Consider the following 18,255-nt stretch of genomic DNA (forward strand, 5'->3'; position numbering starts at 1 on the left):
TTCCATGGATAGAAACCTTATTTTTAACATTATTGAAAGTAAAAATATAGCTCTCAGATGCATCTGTCGAAATAATAAATATGCCCGGGAATAAACTCCCTCTCCGACACTTCTATAATGATGTGACATCCGGCATTAACAAGAGCGAATGTTAACAATAAGTAAATCCAGCAATTCCTCAATTTACTATGATCGCTTACAGCCTTAAACCCATACTCGAAGTAGTCTTCACAAAAGGTTACAAAAACACAATGTGTATGAGGTAGGTTTATAAAGCTATTGAATACTTCGGCCCACTTTACTGTCAACATATGTACAATTTCATCACTTGCTCAAATAATTGAATCATCGATTTTATATCATGTACATCAATGTGGATTTTGATTTAATATATTCAGCATGATTGATAGTTCATAAGCAAAAATCAACATATCATTTTCGAAATTTTCAATCTTTTTTATTACCCTGCAAAAATATGGTTTCGGATAATCATTCTGCATATCTTCAAGGCGTCAAAATACATAATAATTTTCAGCCACTCCCTATCACCAGAGCTTACATACAATATATATTGTTACATTACATATGATTTTGTGCAGGCCCATACGAATCGCAACGTTTACCAACACAACTCTTTCAATACTTGCAGTGATATATGAAATCGACGAAGAAACGAAACTTGTTGAAATGAAAGTGGTTCCATATTTATAATTCCGACTAATTTAACAGGTATTTGCAAGTTAGTGAAAATTTCATCCCTAGCAGGCGGATGAAACAAATTTTACCAAGTAAATACCGACTGAGCTGATTACTCGACTGTTTATATTCGATTACTACATAAATACGTTTTACTATAATATTACTGATTGTGCCTACTTTTTTACCTACTAGCTTACTTTCAAATATCGTCCTGTGTATCCTACCTATCCTTCCCAATGAAACATAGTACAACAAGTCTGAAGTCATTAAAATCACAATGAGGTTTGCGCACACATTCATGCAAATCGCCAGACAAAGAGAGGTACGTCGCGGCACATACATCTGTGACATTTCCTTCAGGCTGTGCGTGAATTTAGCCCTGTTTTGCACCGGCCCCAATTTACAATCAGGAATACAATAAAATGTGTCTCGGTGAAAGCAAACAGCTGCGATGTTTTTTTCGGTGCCTAAAATCCCGATATATCCTCTGTTCAGAAAATAAGATATAAAAACTATGCGGATATAAAAACTATGATCATAAACCACCAATGCATTCAACGTTGTTTTTTTCAGCATATAACTTCTAAAGCACTACACTGTGTTGAACTGTTGAAAAAAAAATTTTCGTCTACTAAAATAATAGTCATCCATTCACCTTATCGGCGGACATTGTCGGATGACACAATTGTAGATTTTGTCGCCTTTCTCGACGTATCAATTGAATAGACCTCTGGTGAACGCGGGATACTGGTACTTGACAATAGAACGTCAATACGACGCTAATTGCGTTTATTACACACACATAACCTCGTGTGCGTTTTGTTGAATAATATTGAAAATCGCCCGATTTAAAAGTTAGAAAAGAGTATGTTTTTCCCATGCTTAAATGTCAGAAGAATAATAGGCACACAAAGTGCAAAGATTGGTGACCAAAAATGACCTAAAAAAACTAAATATCTCATTCAATCTCAAGGATTAAAAACGTCAGTAAAATTAATACACACAGGAACTAGTTGCATAACGAAGTCGACTGTGGCAATCTCCAAAAGCATTAATACTGTGCAAATAAACAAATATCATTATGTGGGCGATAGTTTAAAATGACACTTCCGAGTTTAATGAGCTTAGCCGTACTGCAGTTGAATTATTTTATTAAAGTTTTGAAATCAAACCAATGTTTGCCCAATTTGTATTGTCCCATTTTTTTGTTTCACATATATATAGTAAACATTCAGTTTAACGCAGACACCCCGCCCGGGAACCCGTTGCTATTCCTCTATTTCAGGGATTCTCGAACAGGCAGTCTATCTGTGGTCGGAGCATAGTAGTACATAATTGCGCAACAGAAGACGTTGCAATCACAACAACATTGTAATCTATTACGCGGTCAACAGCCACATTTTACCATTTGCTTAATTGAAACAAGTAGCTTATTTACTTGAGAACCACGAAGTAATAGCGCTATAGTCAAACGTTTGAATTTCTAGTATGAAATCTTAACTCTGGGGTGCTCTATTCAGTCTATTGTATCGCAGCTATGTCACACAAAAACAGTCACACAGATATTTTTTACGCATTGTACATATACACCAGTGAGTTAAAATAGAGAAACTTGACAACAAAAAATAAAAACGCCGGAAACAAAAGTCAAATGCAAAAAATGTTGTAGCAAATCATAACAGGAAAACGGAATAGTAACTTCTTAAAATGTCAAAGGTTTTCATGAAAACAAGAGAGCAATGATCAAATATATGGACACGAAAGCCCAAAAAAAAAAATTTCACTAACAATTCCCGAATGAAATACCAAATGATTCGGGTCACAACTATATTAGCAAATATCTTTCATTACCGATACCATAGTCTACCGTGCCCCAAAAAACCTCCGACTTCCGCTAAGCACGAGATCCGCTGACGTACGATTGCGAAACGGGCAAACGGCTATAATTATTTTTTATTACTTATCGATCTCAATCGGTAAGTATATTGATAAGTATTTTTCTGTCTGTTTGTCTGTTAGACACTCGCGATATCTCACGAAAGCGAGAGGTTGAATCTGCTTCAAGTTTTGCATGTGCATTTATCATATCTTAGAACAGAAGACTATTGATTTTGGATAAATTATGTCGTAGCATTAGCGAGTTATTAATTAATTAGTGATGGAGCACGCGGTGTCGCTATTGAGTCAGAGCGAAGGATACACGCCGCTAGATAGATAAGTCGGCGGCCTCCTACCGCTATTTCGGATTCAACTTTGTAAAAAAATGACAATACGATTCATAGCTCCCTTCCGTGTCCAAAAATAACGCTTCTACATAAGTCATTTTGAAAATTAACTACCGGACTAATTGCCAGTGGTTGACGATTGTATTATTCGATTGTTATTATTCGATTGTAAGATACGTATTCCGAATCTCGATTTTCGTTAAATATTCAGGTTACTTAATATTGCTGATACCAGCACGTTTCGCGACATTTCTGTGGTATATGTTTGATATTTCCTCTTATAAATATTCATGCTAAGCTAAGTGCAGTCCGATTTTCGTTGCCAGACGCTTGCATCGAATTGAATACCCAATACACTGCGATTGCAAGTTTCAGTACAAGAAACGACTACGCTACTTTAAGTGGAATATATATATGTTACATTTAGCACCTGTAGTTTTGTAATTGCACCGATACACATGACTATGTAGAAACAGGTACCTGTATAAATATGCTATTTGAAAAAAAAGAAATTACATTACTGACAGTATGCTATTTATCAACATTATAATTTTTAAAATCTAATAAATCAGTTGAGAACATTTGGAACGCAAAATATTTCGAATTCTGAAATTAAGATGAATTACATGGCTAGTACATTAGTAAACGTTGTGTCAACAGTCAACACGAGTACGTCAACAAGACGAAAGGAACTATCGATAATCCATCTTTCACAAAATTACCAAAAGTTATTCATTGGAGTAGGGGTGAGTACTTGTTAACAAAGCTAACAAATACAATCATTAAAGCTGCTTCATATTATTTCATCATCTCTAGCAATAATAGTAATCTCAATATCGACCAGTATATATATATGTATAAATTTGATACCTGACCTGGCAATAAATAAAATCACTGAGAACATGAAGTCATGAACATGTGTAAATAAAAATGTTACTTGTCTTGAGCCCAAATTGATGACCACTTGGTTTGGACTTCTCGCCGCCCTTCGTTCATGTAACCGCCGGTTGGTTAAATCCTCCACCATCAAGTGCATGTATCTGAAAACAAAATACCTGGCCGAGTAACCCCAAACCCGGGCGAGAGGCCGTGGTTCGCCATGTAAGGCGTCTTTTCGGCTTTCGTCTTCCCCTGAATAAATATTTAAATCATACCCATTTACATGCTATTGGAATACCATGGTTAAAAGTTATCATATTACTATGTATAAGCCATTTTCAAGCAAAGGTCTACGCCGTCTAATGAAGCTGAACAATTGCATGAGTGAAGCAGTAACGATCTGTATTTTATTACTAGTCTATCCAAATTGCTATCGGTGTTGCAACTACAATTTTCGAGGGAATAGATGAATCTAGATATATTAATGAAATCTACCCCTACTATCGTTCTGTCATATGGAGTGGAGGTTTGGTGAGTTACAATAAGATTCCAAACAGGCTCATTTGTGTTCCTAATATCTGTCGTGTTTTGTTCAGTACATCATCTCTGATATTCTCGGGATCGTTATTGCAATGAAACCTACAAAGCGAAAAGTGAGTATATCAATGTTTTCTGTCGCGGTTTAGGTACTCCGCTCATTGTCACGTTTTTACTCTTATCTCCCTCTCTCTCGCTATATCAATCTCCCTATCTTCCCTCGTTGTTCCTCTCTTACCTCGTTGTACATTCACTGGCTGGACTATGTTGATAATATCCCTTATCGTTTTTTCAGCTGAATACCGCTGTAGTGGTGTCATGTTTTACTTGTATTGGGTCGATTGCTGCTTTCGGAGTATCTGTGGGAAATCTCAAATGGTTTTCATGGGTCTGCCATCAACCAGTTCAACGATACTGTGTGGTAGTATTAATTATTTCATTGTAAAACAGTAGCCAATAATTCAGTGTTTACATGATTTTTAAATCTTATTCAAATATTTGATATCATATGAAATTAAGATATTTCTGGTGGTCGAGGTCGCCTTGTCAGGACGATGAAATTCATCTAAAAAGTCCCAAAGCTTAGTATCAGTTTTGTTCGTCCATTGCCCTAAAGTTCGAAGTTTAATCATACCTATATAAACATAAAGATATCAAGGTAAAGTTCAACATGCATTCAGGAACAAAATTGTAAACATATAGTTTTCAACAGCAGTTCTCAACCTTTTATGGCTCGTGCTTGGCCCATTTCCGGTGGCTTTTCGCACTCGTGGCCCCCCTGTTCATCATTTTAAAAAAACTAGACGCGTTGGATCGTATTATGTAGTTACGACCTTTTATGGAATGCAAAAGCAAACCACAGTCATGAAAGTCAAAGCTTTTTAGTAAACAATCAATGGGAATCTTGTGCTTGGGACTGTCTGACTAGGTTCCTTGTATTAGGCACCGTCTGTGATATAGCCAGACGAAAGTCACTGTCAACATCAAGACGGTTTCTAGATTTTCTTTTGATGGTAGCAAGATCAGTGCAAATAGGTAGTTTTTACATGCAATAGGGGTGCTTGGCATAGTCAATGTTGCTTCCTTGTCGAATCTAATTCACTTGGCAGCCAAGGCACCGATATCATTTTTATCAACGGCTTTTACCTTGGGATAATTTATGTCACGGTGGTTTTGGAGTTTAGATGGATGTAATGATTCATTGCTCATTACATACGAGAAATGCAGGCATTGCGCACATTCTCTGTCATTTACTTTGGTAAAGCCAAAGCCAACGTAACTGTCGTTCCATTTTCGTATTTTAAGCATTAGAAATATAGGATTCTGAGTCTATGAAAACCACTGGTTTATAACTTCTTAACTAATTTTGCAGATATTCGGAATATACTATGCTTAGCTCTGGCTTTCTTGTAGGGAATGTGCTCGGTTTGACACTCATACAATGCTGCGTCTACTACTCTGTGTTGGTTTTAATTCAATATTTTCGATTACTTTGACAATTTATATTTGTTATCGTTGTGAGGTCTAAGTATTTTCATACTCAAGTCCATAACGTTTTGCATCTCGTTGGCCCAAAATTGTTTAAATTACCTATCTTATTTATATGTAATGCATCACTAATTTTTATTTTTTTTTATTTTTAGCAGAATAAAAAACGGAACAGTACCAGCGGAACCGTTTCCTCTGCAATGACCTATGTAAATCAAAACACGATAATACCGCAACAGCCATCTGATAACTCCTATTTGTAATAATTATGGCTGGAAATTTCAGGGAAAACACTTTAACCGTTAACTGGATAAAATTGACCGGTTAACCGCAACGTGACGTTTGACGTAATAAGTTATGGTTCAATTAAGCAAGTTTGGTCCCATATCATTTATGTGACAGAACATTCAGTCTTTGATGTGCAACTTCTACTTTAAAGAAAAGAAAACAGTATCACCTCCGGTCAGGAGATACCAGCTCTCCGTGTTACGAGCTACTGAGACTACAAAGACTTATAGGGAAGAATTGCGCGTTTGTAATTGCCAATTTACGCGTCACTTTTAAAGCAGTTCTTGTCAAATACGACTAGAAAAAAATCTTCGAGATAGTGAATTCTATATAACTGAAGATGTTGGGAAACTTTGGACATAAAGTTTGTTTTGTATGGCTAATACATTGACGGTAAATAGAAACATTCAAACTTTCCACCATGTTTTTTTCAAAATGTTCTGATTTAATTTTATCGATATGCATCATGAAACACTGCTTTTGAAACTTCAAATTTGTAATGAAATTTTACTGTTACGAAATTCTTATTTTTTTTCTTATAAGAGTTATAATCATTATGCACATGGTACGTTTTCCTCCCAGATTCGATGTTATAATGCTCAAATGATGCTTATACCGAAACTCTTTCTCAACTTAGCTGACGTGAGTAAATTGCTGGAACAGCTATCTACTCCATCCCCTACCTTTTTCTTCCAACTTTTCAGATCGCTGAAGTAGCCATCGGAGCTCTGTGTGTGTGTCTTGGAATAGCAGTTTACATTGTCATACCTTTGCCGTTCAGCTACATTGGAGCAGGATTATGGGGAGGTATTCACAGCTCGATTTTCCTATGTTTGTATTTTAAAATAACTTTTTGCATAGTCATGGCCACGGGACAGCATTTTTGTAATAAATATTATACAATCGTATGATAATGAATTTTGTTAAACGTTAATATTTTTATTTTCAATACATTATATCGGACAGTCTTGGAATAGCTTCGGGTGTGAACCCAAACGATTGTAATGTATAAGTTAACTATAATATCTAATGCACGTTTACAATACACATTATAGTTGTAGTATCATCATTATCATTAAAAGTTTAAAGGACTTGATGCTCTTTACGAGTATTCACATATCGTTGATGTGGGTTATCTGCATTGTTTTTGTTTATCATGTTTCAATATTCATCATTTTACATATGGGTTGTAATAAATCAAGTGCTACATGTATTTTCTTACAGGTTGTGGCCGGGCTTGTTATTTCCATACTTGCTATAGCCTAGCGGCTTTCGGCGCAGCGATCGTGGATGCTTTGGCTGCGACATTCTGGGCAGCTCTTACAAATGGGGTGAGTAGCCGATATTTAACCTCCTTCTTCAACTATTTCTTTTGACGTTTACCTATCAAAGAATTGATATGTATGCTTTTTCTAGACTATAGTACATTGGTTGGAATCCACGGAGCTTTAGCATTTCTATCATTTGTCGAATTCATATTGGCTATTGTTCATTCCGTATATTGCTGCTCAGTTGGCTGTGGAAATCGTACACATCAGGTGAAATTATAACACTGGCAACAAATATCTCTATCTATTGGGGTTTTAATCGATATATGAATCTACAAGAAGAGGGACAAGAAAAGATAGAGTGTTAAAAGCAGTGGCGGGATTCAAAATTTTGAGAATGAGTTCTTTTTCATGTCGAACTCACTAACAACAGGTTGAAAAGTAGAATATTTACGCTATTGCTAATGGATGTAAATTATAACATTACCCCTTTTTCATGGAGTGCCAGACAAATATGTCACAGCCTATAGATGAAGTTTATTTTCCCTGTTATAGGTATACGGTGCATTTATGAAATACCTATCTGTCGATTTTAATATATATATAATGTTTCTATGACGCACCTTGCGCTTTCATTTCTGCAAACATAGTTTTAAATATTTTTTTTTTAATTTTTCAGGGCCACGTGGTAGCCTCAACTACAGTGATGACCGTTTCGGTGGGAAATCAAGGTAATACATTTTTCATCATCAAAAGCGCGTCGCACTTCCATTCTTTTCTTTTCAACAAATCCCACGTACTTCATTTCAATAAACCTAGGCTATCAATCTTACGCCAATTGGAATGCACAGTCTCAACAGGTAAAATATTGTTAGTTTGATGTATTTCCATTCTTATTCGAGACTCTATGCCTCATCAGGTCAAGTCTATTTTCAATAAATTCTGTGTATTGTTATTCCAATAATAAAACAGCTACTACGACTCGTTCTAATAATACTTCATTAGACCTCGAATATATTTTGTATATTTTCAATCAAAGATTGTTCACCACCATGCGCGCGACAAAATATAAATTTTTTTTGATATATACCAGAAAATGGGATGGCCCAAAATCTGAAACCGAGATCTGTGGTGAAACATACGCGGTTGCCAATTCGGACATTCGAGCGATATTTCGTATCTTGCACTCGTAGATTCAGCTGCTACACCCGAAATCACATCACTAAACACCATGTCCATACGGAATATCACATACGTGAAAATCCTTTCTCAGAAACGATAAAATTTCTTTGCAACACTGTCTATCGTACACTTGATGATATCAATAAACTTTGTTTCAGATGCAGCAGGCAGCTCCGGTTTATACACAACCTGATGTAAGAAACTTAAATAGAGCGGTTTAAATTATTAAATCTTTGTTCGTTTTAACTGCCGATGAATTTATAACCATCAAATCGTTTCTATTTCAGAAAATTGCAAACGCGTAACATGGTGTTACTCTGTGGTATACTCTACCGTCCAAGTCATACGTGAAGCGTCAATAACATATTTGGATGACAAAAATATATATCAAAGAAATGACATGATATTTGACAAGCTAGTAGTAGATGGTCTTGAGCTTGCTTATGTATACATTGGTTGCTGTTGCTTTACTTGATATATAAACGTAAAACACTGGATATCAAATAGACTCTCTCTCCCTATATATATATATATATATATATGTTGTTACGGTATTTCAACGAAATGTCAGTTGCTATCGATTCTTCTTTTACTGCTAGCTGACCACTGATGGACGATAGAAAGTTAGAATACGACAGGAGGGGGTAAAAACAGTCGAGGAAAGTCTTGAAATAGACTTTCGATATCAGTGATTCAATCCGTTATAAACGACCCTAATTAAATAAACCGCCATCCCGCACCATTGATTAGCGCTATCCCCGCAAAATGAGTCCGTTCAAATTCGCGCTTAACATTTGAACTTCTACAACCTGGAAACCGGGATCCCCCCACACACACATACAGTACTGGAATAGCATATGCAATTTGGAAATATTGAACCAAGCTAAAATAGTATTTTGAAAAAAATATACAGCTATCTGACAGTAGGGTTACTTTCCTCTGAGGTGAGTTTTCTTCGCTTCTGACTGAAAACATGTAACCTTGTTGAAATTTCAAAATAAAGAATAAATATAAATAACAGAATACAATTAATATGTATGATTGCCAAATTAGATTATATAGTATTTCTATAACTATTTGTTTTTATTAGGAACGATTTAGGGATAATTAATTTTTTATCTATTTTAATGGGGATAAAATAACATTGAGTAGAGAAATCCGTCTTCAATTCTATAACTGTTATATATATCGAAGCTTCGCGATTATTCCATACAATCGTCAGTGTCAGCTGCTGTAAGTTTAAAAACTAGATTATTCTCACAAATAAGCATTTCACTTATCTGATTATGTCAATAAAATAGTTTTGCATCACGTCGAGATATCAATTTTGGTAAAGGGGAATATCCATGTTTGAAAATGTCAAACTTTGATCATTGATCCTACTGACCTGAGAGATCAATAATTCATTTAAAAAGAACGTGCCTGCGGCTGTTATAGTATACGTGAGAAAATGCATATCTAGTTTGAAGTGTAAAAAACTAACAATTTATTGTACTGTACAAGTATATTTCTGCCATTACAGAAGCAAGCCACTATTCTGGAAATGTTACAGAATGTGTAGGTAATGATATGGTAAATTTAATCGTTATAGGAAAACTAAAATTATAACATAGCTGAACTTCAATTTAACCGAAGAATGAAGGGAAAGTGAGAGGATAACAATCCTAATTTAATTTCGTCGGACAGGTCGTAGCGACGAGCAATTTTCCTCAGATTTGTCGTCCAAGTTAAAAAGCATTTTGCAATTGTAAGATACGTATTCCGAATCTCGATTTCGTTACATATTCAGGTTACTTAATTTTTCATTGCTGATACCTGCAAGTTTTGTAATATTCCTGTGGTATACGTTTGATATTTCATCTTATAAATATTTATGCCAAGTGCAGTCCGATTTTCGTTGCTAGACGCTTGCATTGAATAGTTAATACACCAAGAAGGCGCACAACCTGAAACCCTAATCTGGTACACATATTGTGTTGTACGCCATCTTGGTGCACATACTTCGGGAGCACCGAAAAAGATACTTATAGGATGAGCAATTTGAAAAAATGCTTTACTGACAGTAATGCCTTTCATTAACATTATAATTACATGGCTAGTACATCACTAAACGTAGTGTCAACAGCCAACACGAGTACGTCAACAAGACGAAAGGAACTATCGATAATCCATCTTTCACAAAAATACCAAAAGTTATTCATTGGAGTAGGGGTGAGTACTTGTTAACAAATACAATCATTAAAGCTGCTTCGTATTATTTCATCATCTCTAGCAATATTTGTAATCTCAATATCGACCAGTATATATGTAAAAATTTGATACCTGATCGGGTAAGAAATAAAAACAACCGTTATTCAAATGCGAATTAACCGGTAGCCTATTTTTTCAAAACTCATCTAAAATTCCTGATGTTACCGATGGTGAAGCTTTATTTATGCATAAATGTTTTGCTAAATGATAATCACTGGTCAAATCTACAAATGTGTGGGGTCGTTAAAAATGAGAAATGTCTGCGGAAACAATATCGTAAAAATTTCGAATGCTATTGTTTGTTATCATTTTTTACTTGGTACACTTTGGACTCAAAATAGAAAGGAATGATCAAAGGGCAACCCTTTTTAGCTACAGGTACATTTTACGAAACGTGACACCTTATAAATAATTGAAATGGTGTAAACCAATGTAATACTTTTTCTAGGTTATTGTTCATATGAATTGTTACAAATAATATATCCAATTTGATTATTTAAATAGTGACCTTAATACTTGCATTCAAAATATTAACTAGAATTAAATGAGAATTATTATGGCGCATTGTTCACAAGTATTCACTTGACTTAGAAATCACGTGATGAATCTCTCGACGGAGAATTGACGCTCAGAACATGAAGTCATGAACATGTGCAATTCCGTCAATTCTGTGCATATGAAAACAAAATACCTGTCTAACTAATCCCATACCCGACATGGACCGGGCAAGAGGCCGTAGTTCGCCATTTGATTAAGCCGTCTTATCGGCTTTCGTCTACCTCTGAATAAATATTGAAATCCTATTCTATTTACATGCTATTGGAATGCAATGGTTAAAAGTTATTATAATACTCTGTATAAGCCATCTTCGAGCTAAGGTTGACGTCGTCTATATGGAGCTGAACAATTGAATGAGTGAAATAACGATTTGTATTTTATTAATAGTCCATCCAAATTGTTATCGGTGTTGCAACCACAATTCTTGGGGGAATAGATGAACTCAGATATATTAATGGAATCTATCCCTACTATCGTCCTGCCATATGGAGTGGAGGTTTGGTAAGTTACAATACGAATTCAAACATGGTCAAATGTTCCTAATATCTGTCGTGTTTTGTTCAGTACATCATCTCTGGTATTCTCGGGATTGTTATTACAATGAAACCTACAAGGCGAAAAGTGAGTATATCGATCTTTTTTGTCGCGGTTAAGGTCTTCTGCTCACTCTCCCGTTCTTACTCTTATCTATTTCTCTCTCTCGCTACCTATCTCTATCTTCTCTCCTGCCTTTGTTGATGCCTCGTTGTACATTCACTGGCTCGACTATGTTGATAATATCCCTTATTGTTTTTACAGCTGAATACCGCTGTTGTGGTGTCATGTTTTACTTGTATTGGGTCGATTGCTGCTTTCGGAGTATCTGTGGGACATCTCAAATGGTTTTTATGGGTCTGTCTTCAACCAGTTCAACGATACTGTGTGGTAATATTATTTATGTCATTGTAAAACAGTAGCCAATAATTCAATGTGTACATGATTTTTAAATCTTATTTAAATATTTCATATCCTATCAAGTTAAAGTATTTCTGGTGGTCGAGGTCGTCTTGTCAGGACGATGAAATTCATCTAAAAAGTCCCAAAGCTTAGTATCAGTTTTGTTCGTCCATTGCCCTAAAGTTCGAAGTTTAATCATACCTATACAGTGGCGGCGCGTCGATAGGGCCAACCGGGGCAATGCCCCGGTTGTTTTTTCGGTATAATAAAAAATATTCGAAAAATACCTCAATATCGGTTGCACAGAATGTCTACACTAGCCATATTCTCCCGACATGGTTCATTTTTCGCTCGCAGAGCCTTCGCCGAACGTCGACGGGGCGACGCCGATTTTGCCCCGGTTGCTCATTGTATATCGTATTCTCTCTTTTATCTTCCACTCGCCGCGTTTGTCTCGTTTGTTTTCTGTTTCTTTTACTAAATCATCGGGGCCGATCGGGGCTAGCCCCGAAATTATGACGACACAATGCCGACGTTTCTTACAACAACGTGTTGACAATGACATATCCTGCATTCCTTCTCGTTCGTTGGTTGCTTGAAGAGTTGATAGTTTCCTCGCCTTCGTTTTTGTCGCTTGTTTCGCTATTTGAATCAGTTAGAGACCTTTAGTCCATTTGCTTTCGATTTTCCACATTCCTTTTGAGCTCCTCACTTCTTTCCGGCTTCGCATTTCTTAGCCTTAGACCTCATAATGAATAAGGTTGATGCACTACTTCGCACTCAAGTTTTCGCAGCTGCCGCTGGAACAAAAATTAGAGGTACAACGTCTTGGGCCTTATCAACCAAAAATTGTTCACTGGAACAATCCCATGAAGGAGGAAAGCGTCGGCGTACATTCTGCGCAGAAACTTGGTATAAAAAACACGAATGGTTGTGTTACAGCGAGGACAAAAATGCACTTTTTTGTTTTTATTGCCTACTTTTTGCTACTGCCCGTGACTCACGTTGGTGTAAATTTGGGTTTAGAGATCTTAAACATCTTTCCGAGCGTGCTAGGGATCATCAATCTTCTATGGAGCATCTGGACAATGCAGTAAAATACCGAACATTCGGAAATGTTAATATTGCAGCACAGTTGGATGAAGGACGCGCGGTTTCTATTCGTCGGCACAACCAAAACGTCGAGAAAAACCGCCATGTTCTCGGTCGATTGATAGATGTTTTGAAGTTCATTGGTTGTCACGAGCTGTCCCTCCGTGGGCACGATGAACGGGCTGGCTCTTCTAATAGAGGGGTATTTTTGGATATGGTGGAATACACCGCATCCCTAGATACAGTATTGAGAGATCATCTTGATGCCGCAACTGTTTCGAAAGGGACATCTAAGGATATCCAAAATGATTTGCTCGACTCAATGTATAAAATTTATTTACAACATTTGGCTCTGGAAATTGAGAATTGCCAGTTCCTTTCGATTCAGTCTGACGAGACAACTGACATCACGTGCGTTTCCCAACTGGCTGTGATTTTTCGGTTTGTGAAAGATGGTAAACCTACCGAGAGATTTCACAGCTTTGTACCAATCATTGATCGCACGGCTTGCGGGATATCGGCTGTACTGAAAGAAGTGTTACAGCCTTACAACGCGAAGTCAAAATTGATAGCTCAAACTTATGACGGCGCGGCAGTCATGAGTGGGTCGAAACATGGTGTTCAAGTTTATATAAAAGAAGATTTTCCTCATGCGCATTTTTTACATTGTTATGCACACCAATTTAACCTCGTTATTAAAAATATGTGTCTTGATACCCCTCTCGTCCGTATTTTTTTGCAAATGTTTCGGGGTTTTCTTCATTTTTTTCCGTTTCGCCGAAGCGCTCTGACCTCCTTCGCCAGATATGTAGCCACCGTCTCCCAGCTTGTGCACCAACACGTTGGAACTTCCAATCACGCGTGGTGCAGGGCGTGTCCGAAATTAGGTCTGAGCTCATTGAGTGTTTCAATGGCATTCAGAGCTCTCCGGTTTGGGACGAACGCTCTGTGAGGGAGGCGGCAGGTCTAAAGCGTTTGCTAGAAGATGGTGAGTTTTCATTTTTTCTCCACAATATTCTATCACGTGGATGTATTATACGGCGCATTGCAGTCAAGGCTAATGGATGGAGCGTCTGTGCAGTCGTGTATTTCAGACTTCTGCGATGCTGTATCTCGTATCCGGGAAACAATAAAATACGACGACACATGGAGTGCTTCTTTACGCCGCGGGCAAACAACGCAGCGTTTGATTTTGTCTGCAAAGGAATGCTGTGACATTCTGGTGAATCAAATAGGCGATCGTCTGCGCACTGAACACCTTGCGGCGTTCTCTTTGATGAACCCCAAAAATTTTTCAAAATTTGCACGTCAATTTCCCATCCATTTGTTGGCTACTGTCTCCACATTTTACCCCATGATAAACGTGGGTAAATTGGAAAATGAATTGCGATGCATATACACCAATCAAACTTTTTTGAACATCACATCAACTTGCGCGCTCTATGGGTTCCTTATAGATAACACTCTAGTAACTACCTTTGCAGCGTCTGCAAAATTTCTGGACATCATTTTGACGACGCCTATTTCTTCCGCCGACGCAGAGCGAACATTCAGCACGCTGAAGCGTATTAAAACGTATCTCAGAAACACAATGAAGCAAGATAGATTAAATTTCTTGGCTGTTTCATCCATTCACAGAGACGTTATTTCTGGGATGCATGACTTTAATCAGCGCGTTATTGAGCATTTTGCTTCCAAGAAACCGCGGCGTGTTGCATATATGTTCAAGCAGTAGAAGTCTAGCAGCATATATATCTATGAGTGAGCGACGCATGTCCTTATCTTTGCATTACTTTCCTTTCTTCATAGTAACGTTTAAACCTTATTTTAGGTTTTGTCTGCTTTTCCGAAGTTTCTGTTAATATGTCATTGTATTTATCTGGGTAAATATTGCCTTTCCTTTTGAAAGAGGTTTCAAAATAAACTATGTCTATATTTATTAATCCCTTGACTTGGACCGGTTTTAAAGACACTTTCTTATCGTTAAAAATTGTCGCTTTTGCCGATTGGTTGTTACCGATGGAATGGTTTTTATACTCATAAAATGATGGGAGAACTTACAGCGCTCATCCTGTCCCCGTAGATGGGGGTGACTTGGTCCCGCAGTAGCTTGCCCCGGTTGTCAAAATGACCACGCGCCGCCACTGCCTATATATATAAACATAAAGATATAAAGGTAAAGTTCATGTATTTGGGAACACAATTGTAAACATAAAGTTTACATTTACAACTTCTCAAATAATTTTTGCAGATATTCGGAATATACTTAGCTCTGGCTTTCTTATCGGGGAATGTGCTCGGTTTGACACTGATACAATGCTGCGTCTACTACTCTGTGTTGGTAATAATTTAATATTTTCTATTACTTTGACAATTCATATTTGTTATCGGTGTGAGGTCTAAGTATTTTCCTACTCAACGTTTTGCATCTCGTTTGGCCCAAAATTGTTTAAATTACCTATCTTATTTATATGTAATGCATCACTAATTTTAATTTTTTTTATTTTTGGCAGAATAAAAAACGGAACAGTACCAGCGGAACCGTTTCCTCTGCAATGACCTATGTAAATCAAAACACGATAACACCGCAACAGCCATCTGATAACTCTTATTTGTAATAATTATGGCTGGAAATTTCAGGGAAAACACTTTAACCGTTAACCAGGTAAAATTGACCGGTTAACCGCAACGTAACGTTTGACGTAATAAGTTATGGTTTAAGCAAGTTTGGTCCCATATCATTTATGTGACAGAACATTCAGTGTTTGATGTGCAACTTCTACTTTGAAGAAAAAAAAACAGTATCACCTCCGGTCAGGAGATACCAGCTCTCCGTGTTACGAGCTACCGAGACTACAAAGACTTATAGGGAAGAATTCGACTTATAGGGAAGAAGTTTGTAAATGCCAAGTTACGCGTCACTTTTAAAGCAGTTCTTGTCAAATACGGCTAGAAAAAAATCTTCGAGATAGTGAATTCTATATAACTGAAGATGTTAGGAAACTTTGGACATAAAGTTAGTTTTGTATGGCTAATACATTGACGGTAAATAGAAACATTCAAACTTTCCACAATGTTTCAAAATGTTCCGATTTAATTTTATCGACATGCATCATGAAACACTGCTTTTGAAATTTTAAATTTGTAATGAAATTTTACTTTTACAAGAATTTTATTTCACAAAACATGAAACTATTCAACTAACTATCAATACAATTTTTCTTAACACCAGCAACGGGGCCCATACACAAAAATATGAAAAAATCGACCGTATTAACCTCCTAAGAAGGATCCGCCATCATTTTCGATGTATATTTAAAAGGGTTGGTTCAGTAGTTACAATGATATTTTTGTCCCAACAACAAGTCGTCAGGCTAATAATTGAATTGCGTAAGTCATTTTTGGCGGTTTTGAGTTTTATAAAATAGGTATTTATGTAATGCTGCGCACCTGTCTGTTAACTCAGATTTTGTTTTAGGAATTCCGAAACCCTTAAAAATTGAAATTTTGTATGACATGCACATTTGTGCAATTGTTTCGTCATAAAGAATTTTCGGTGTTACCGTAGGACTATTGTGACGTCACAAATTTGAATTTATACTACAGTATAGGAAGGCGTGCACTTGTGATATTTACTGTCTGAATTCAATTCACCTTGATTGGCTTTTATATAAGGGTACATTGCTGTTTTATTCTTTATATTTAATTTTAGTCTTATTTCGGTGGGTGTGCAGAGCGTGTTATATTGATGAAATACATATTTTTAAACATAAACAATAATGTAATTGAAACAGATTAGCTATTTTGGGGATTAGACATCGTAGATACTGAGAATAACATTCGTTATTGAATTGTTTGGTTTTCAGGACTGTTTGGTTTTCCCCAAGTCATAGACACAATTCTGCGTAAGTCGCAGTGCGCCATTATGACGACACATAACTGCGTCATACAAATTAACTTAAATCCGGCTACGATCTAAAAATTGAACCTTGGCAAAATATCGACTCTCAATGGCATAACAATATCATTAGGAAGTTTTTTACGTTTTTCTCAAAACTGCTAAAAATCACTTACGCAATTCGGTTATTAGTGTGACGAAGTACACCAACCGTAACGATTCAGCAAACCAATCCATCGTTTTACTTTGTATCCGACAATAGATACAGAATTTTAGACTTGGTGTTAATCGAAGCAGTTTTTGTGTTTTACCAGACCTGTTAATCGCACAAATCAAAGATTGTATGAATAATAGAGGAAATCATTTGCTACTGGTTACACGGTTTTTTTGTATGTTAGCTTGTCAATGAATCAATTTCAGAAGCTGACTGCCAGTTAGGTTATGGCAACAGATAGATGGGGTATTTCTGAGTCGAGATCGGTCGAAAATTCTTATACGCAGCCGTTTCTGTAGAAAGCGTATCTGATACTTTAATTTTATTTAAAAACCAAACTATTTCTGAAAAAACTTTTCCTCGAAATTATTTGCTATTATCGTCAAAAACGATTTCATTCAAAATAGTAGATTAGGTTGTGGTCTTTTTTTATTGCTGTCATTATTACAAAAAAAACATATTTAGATCACCAGAATCTTGGAACAGACGTGAAAATCTTGCCGCAGTCACCATATCACCTTCTAGAAATGAAACAACGCAACAAACGAGAATATCGGTCGGAGACCGAAGACTTATCGATTGAAAGTTAGGGGATCCCCAAAACAGAAACTGCGGTTTCGATTCATCCGCTCTTACTCCATAGTGACACCGTGTGTCCGATCACTAATTAATTAATAACTCGTTAATTATACGACATAATTCATCTCAAATCGATAAACTTCTGATCCGAGATATGATGAA

General features: G+C 36.6%; 1 protein-coding gene and 2 long non-coding RNA genes across 4 annotated transcripts; all 3 read left to right on the forward strand.

Annotated features, from left to right (window-relative positions):
• The first annotated feature begins 3,487 nt into the window (after positions 1 to 3,487).
• On the forward strand, positions 3,488 to 16,984 carry LOC120336327 (uncharacterized). Of its 2 annotated transcripts, XM_039403989.2 has the most exons (6): positions 3,488 to 3,670; positions 11,762 to 11,875; positions 11,939 to 11,995; positions 12,173 to 12,298; positions 15,654 to 15,743; positions 15,916 to 16,984. In XM_039403989.2, exons 1-6 carry the CDS (start codon positions 3,542 to 3,544, stop codon positions 16,018 to 16,020), a joined length of 621 nt encoding a protein of 206 aa, XP_039259923.1. In that variant the 5' UTR covers positions 3,488 to 3,541; the 3' UTR covers positions 16,021 to 16,984. The 2 variants fall into 2 exon arrangements, with proteins under 2 accessions (XP_039259923.1, XP_039259924.1); XM_039403990.2 differs by lacking the exon at positions 11,939 to 11,995.
• LOC144419852 (uncharacterized) lies at positions 4,339 to 6,678 on the forward strand. The gene is made up of 3 exons (XR_013474317.1): positions 4,339 to 4,456; positions 4,636 to 4,761; positions 5,984 to 6,678. It is a non-coding gene; the product is annotated as an uncharacterized LOC144419852 (long non-coding RNA).
• On the forward strand, positions 6,465 to 7,492 carry LOC144419851 (uncharacterized). The gene is made up of 3 exons (XR_013474316.1): positions 6,465 to 6,509; positions 6,821 to 6,923; positions 7,341 to 7,492. It is a non-coding gene; the product is annotated as an uncharacterized LOC144419851 (long non-coding RNA).
• Positions 16,985 to 18,255: the final 1,271 nt, after the last annotated feature.

Source organism: Styela clava, chromosome 2 (genome assembly GCF_964204865.1).
Source record: "Styela clava chromosome 2, kaStyClav1.hap1.2, whole genome shotgun sequence".
NCBI classification, from domain to species: domain Eukaryota; kingdom Metazoa; phylum Chordata; class Ascidiacea; order Stolidobranchia; family Styelidae; genus Styela; species Styela clava.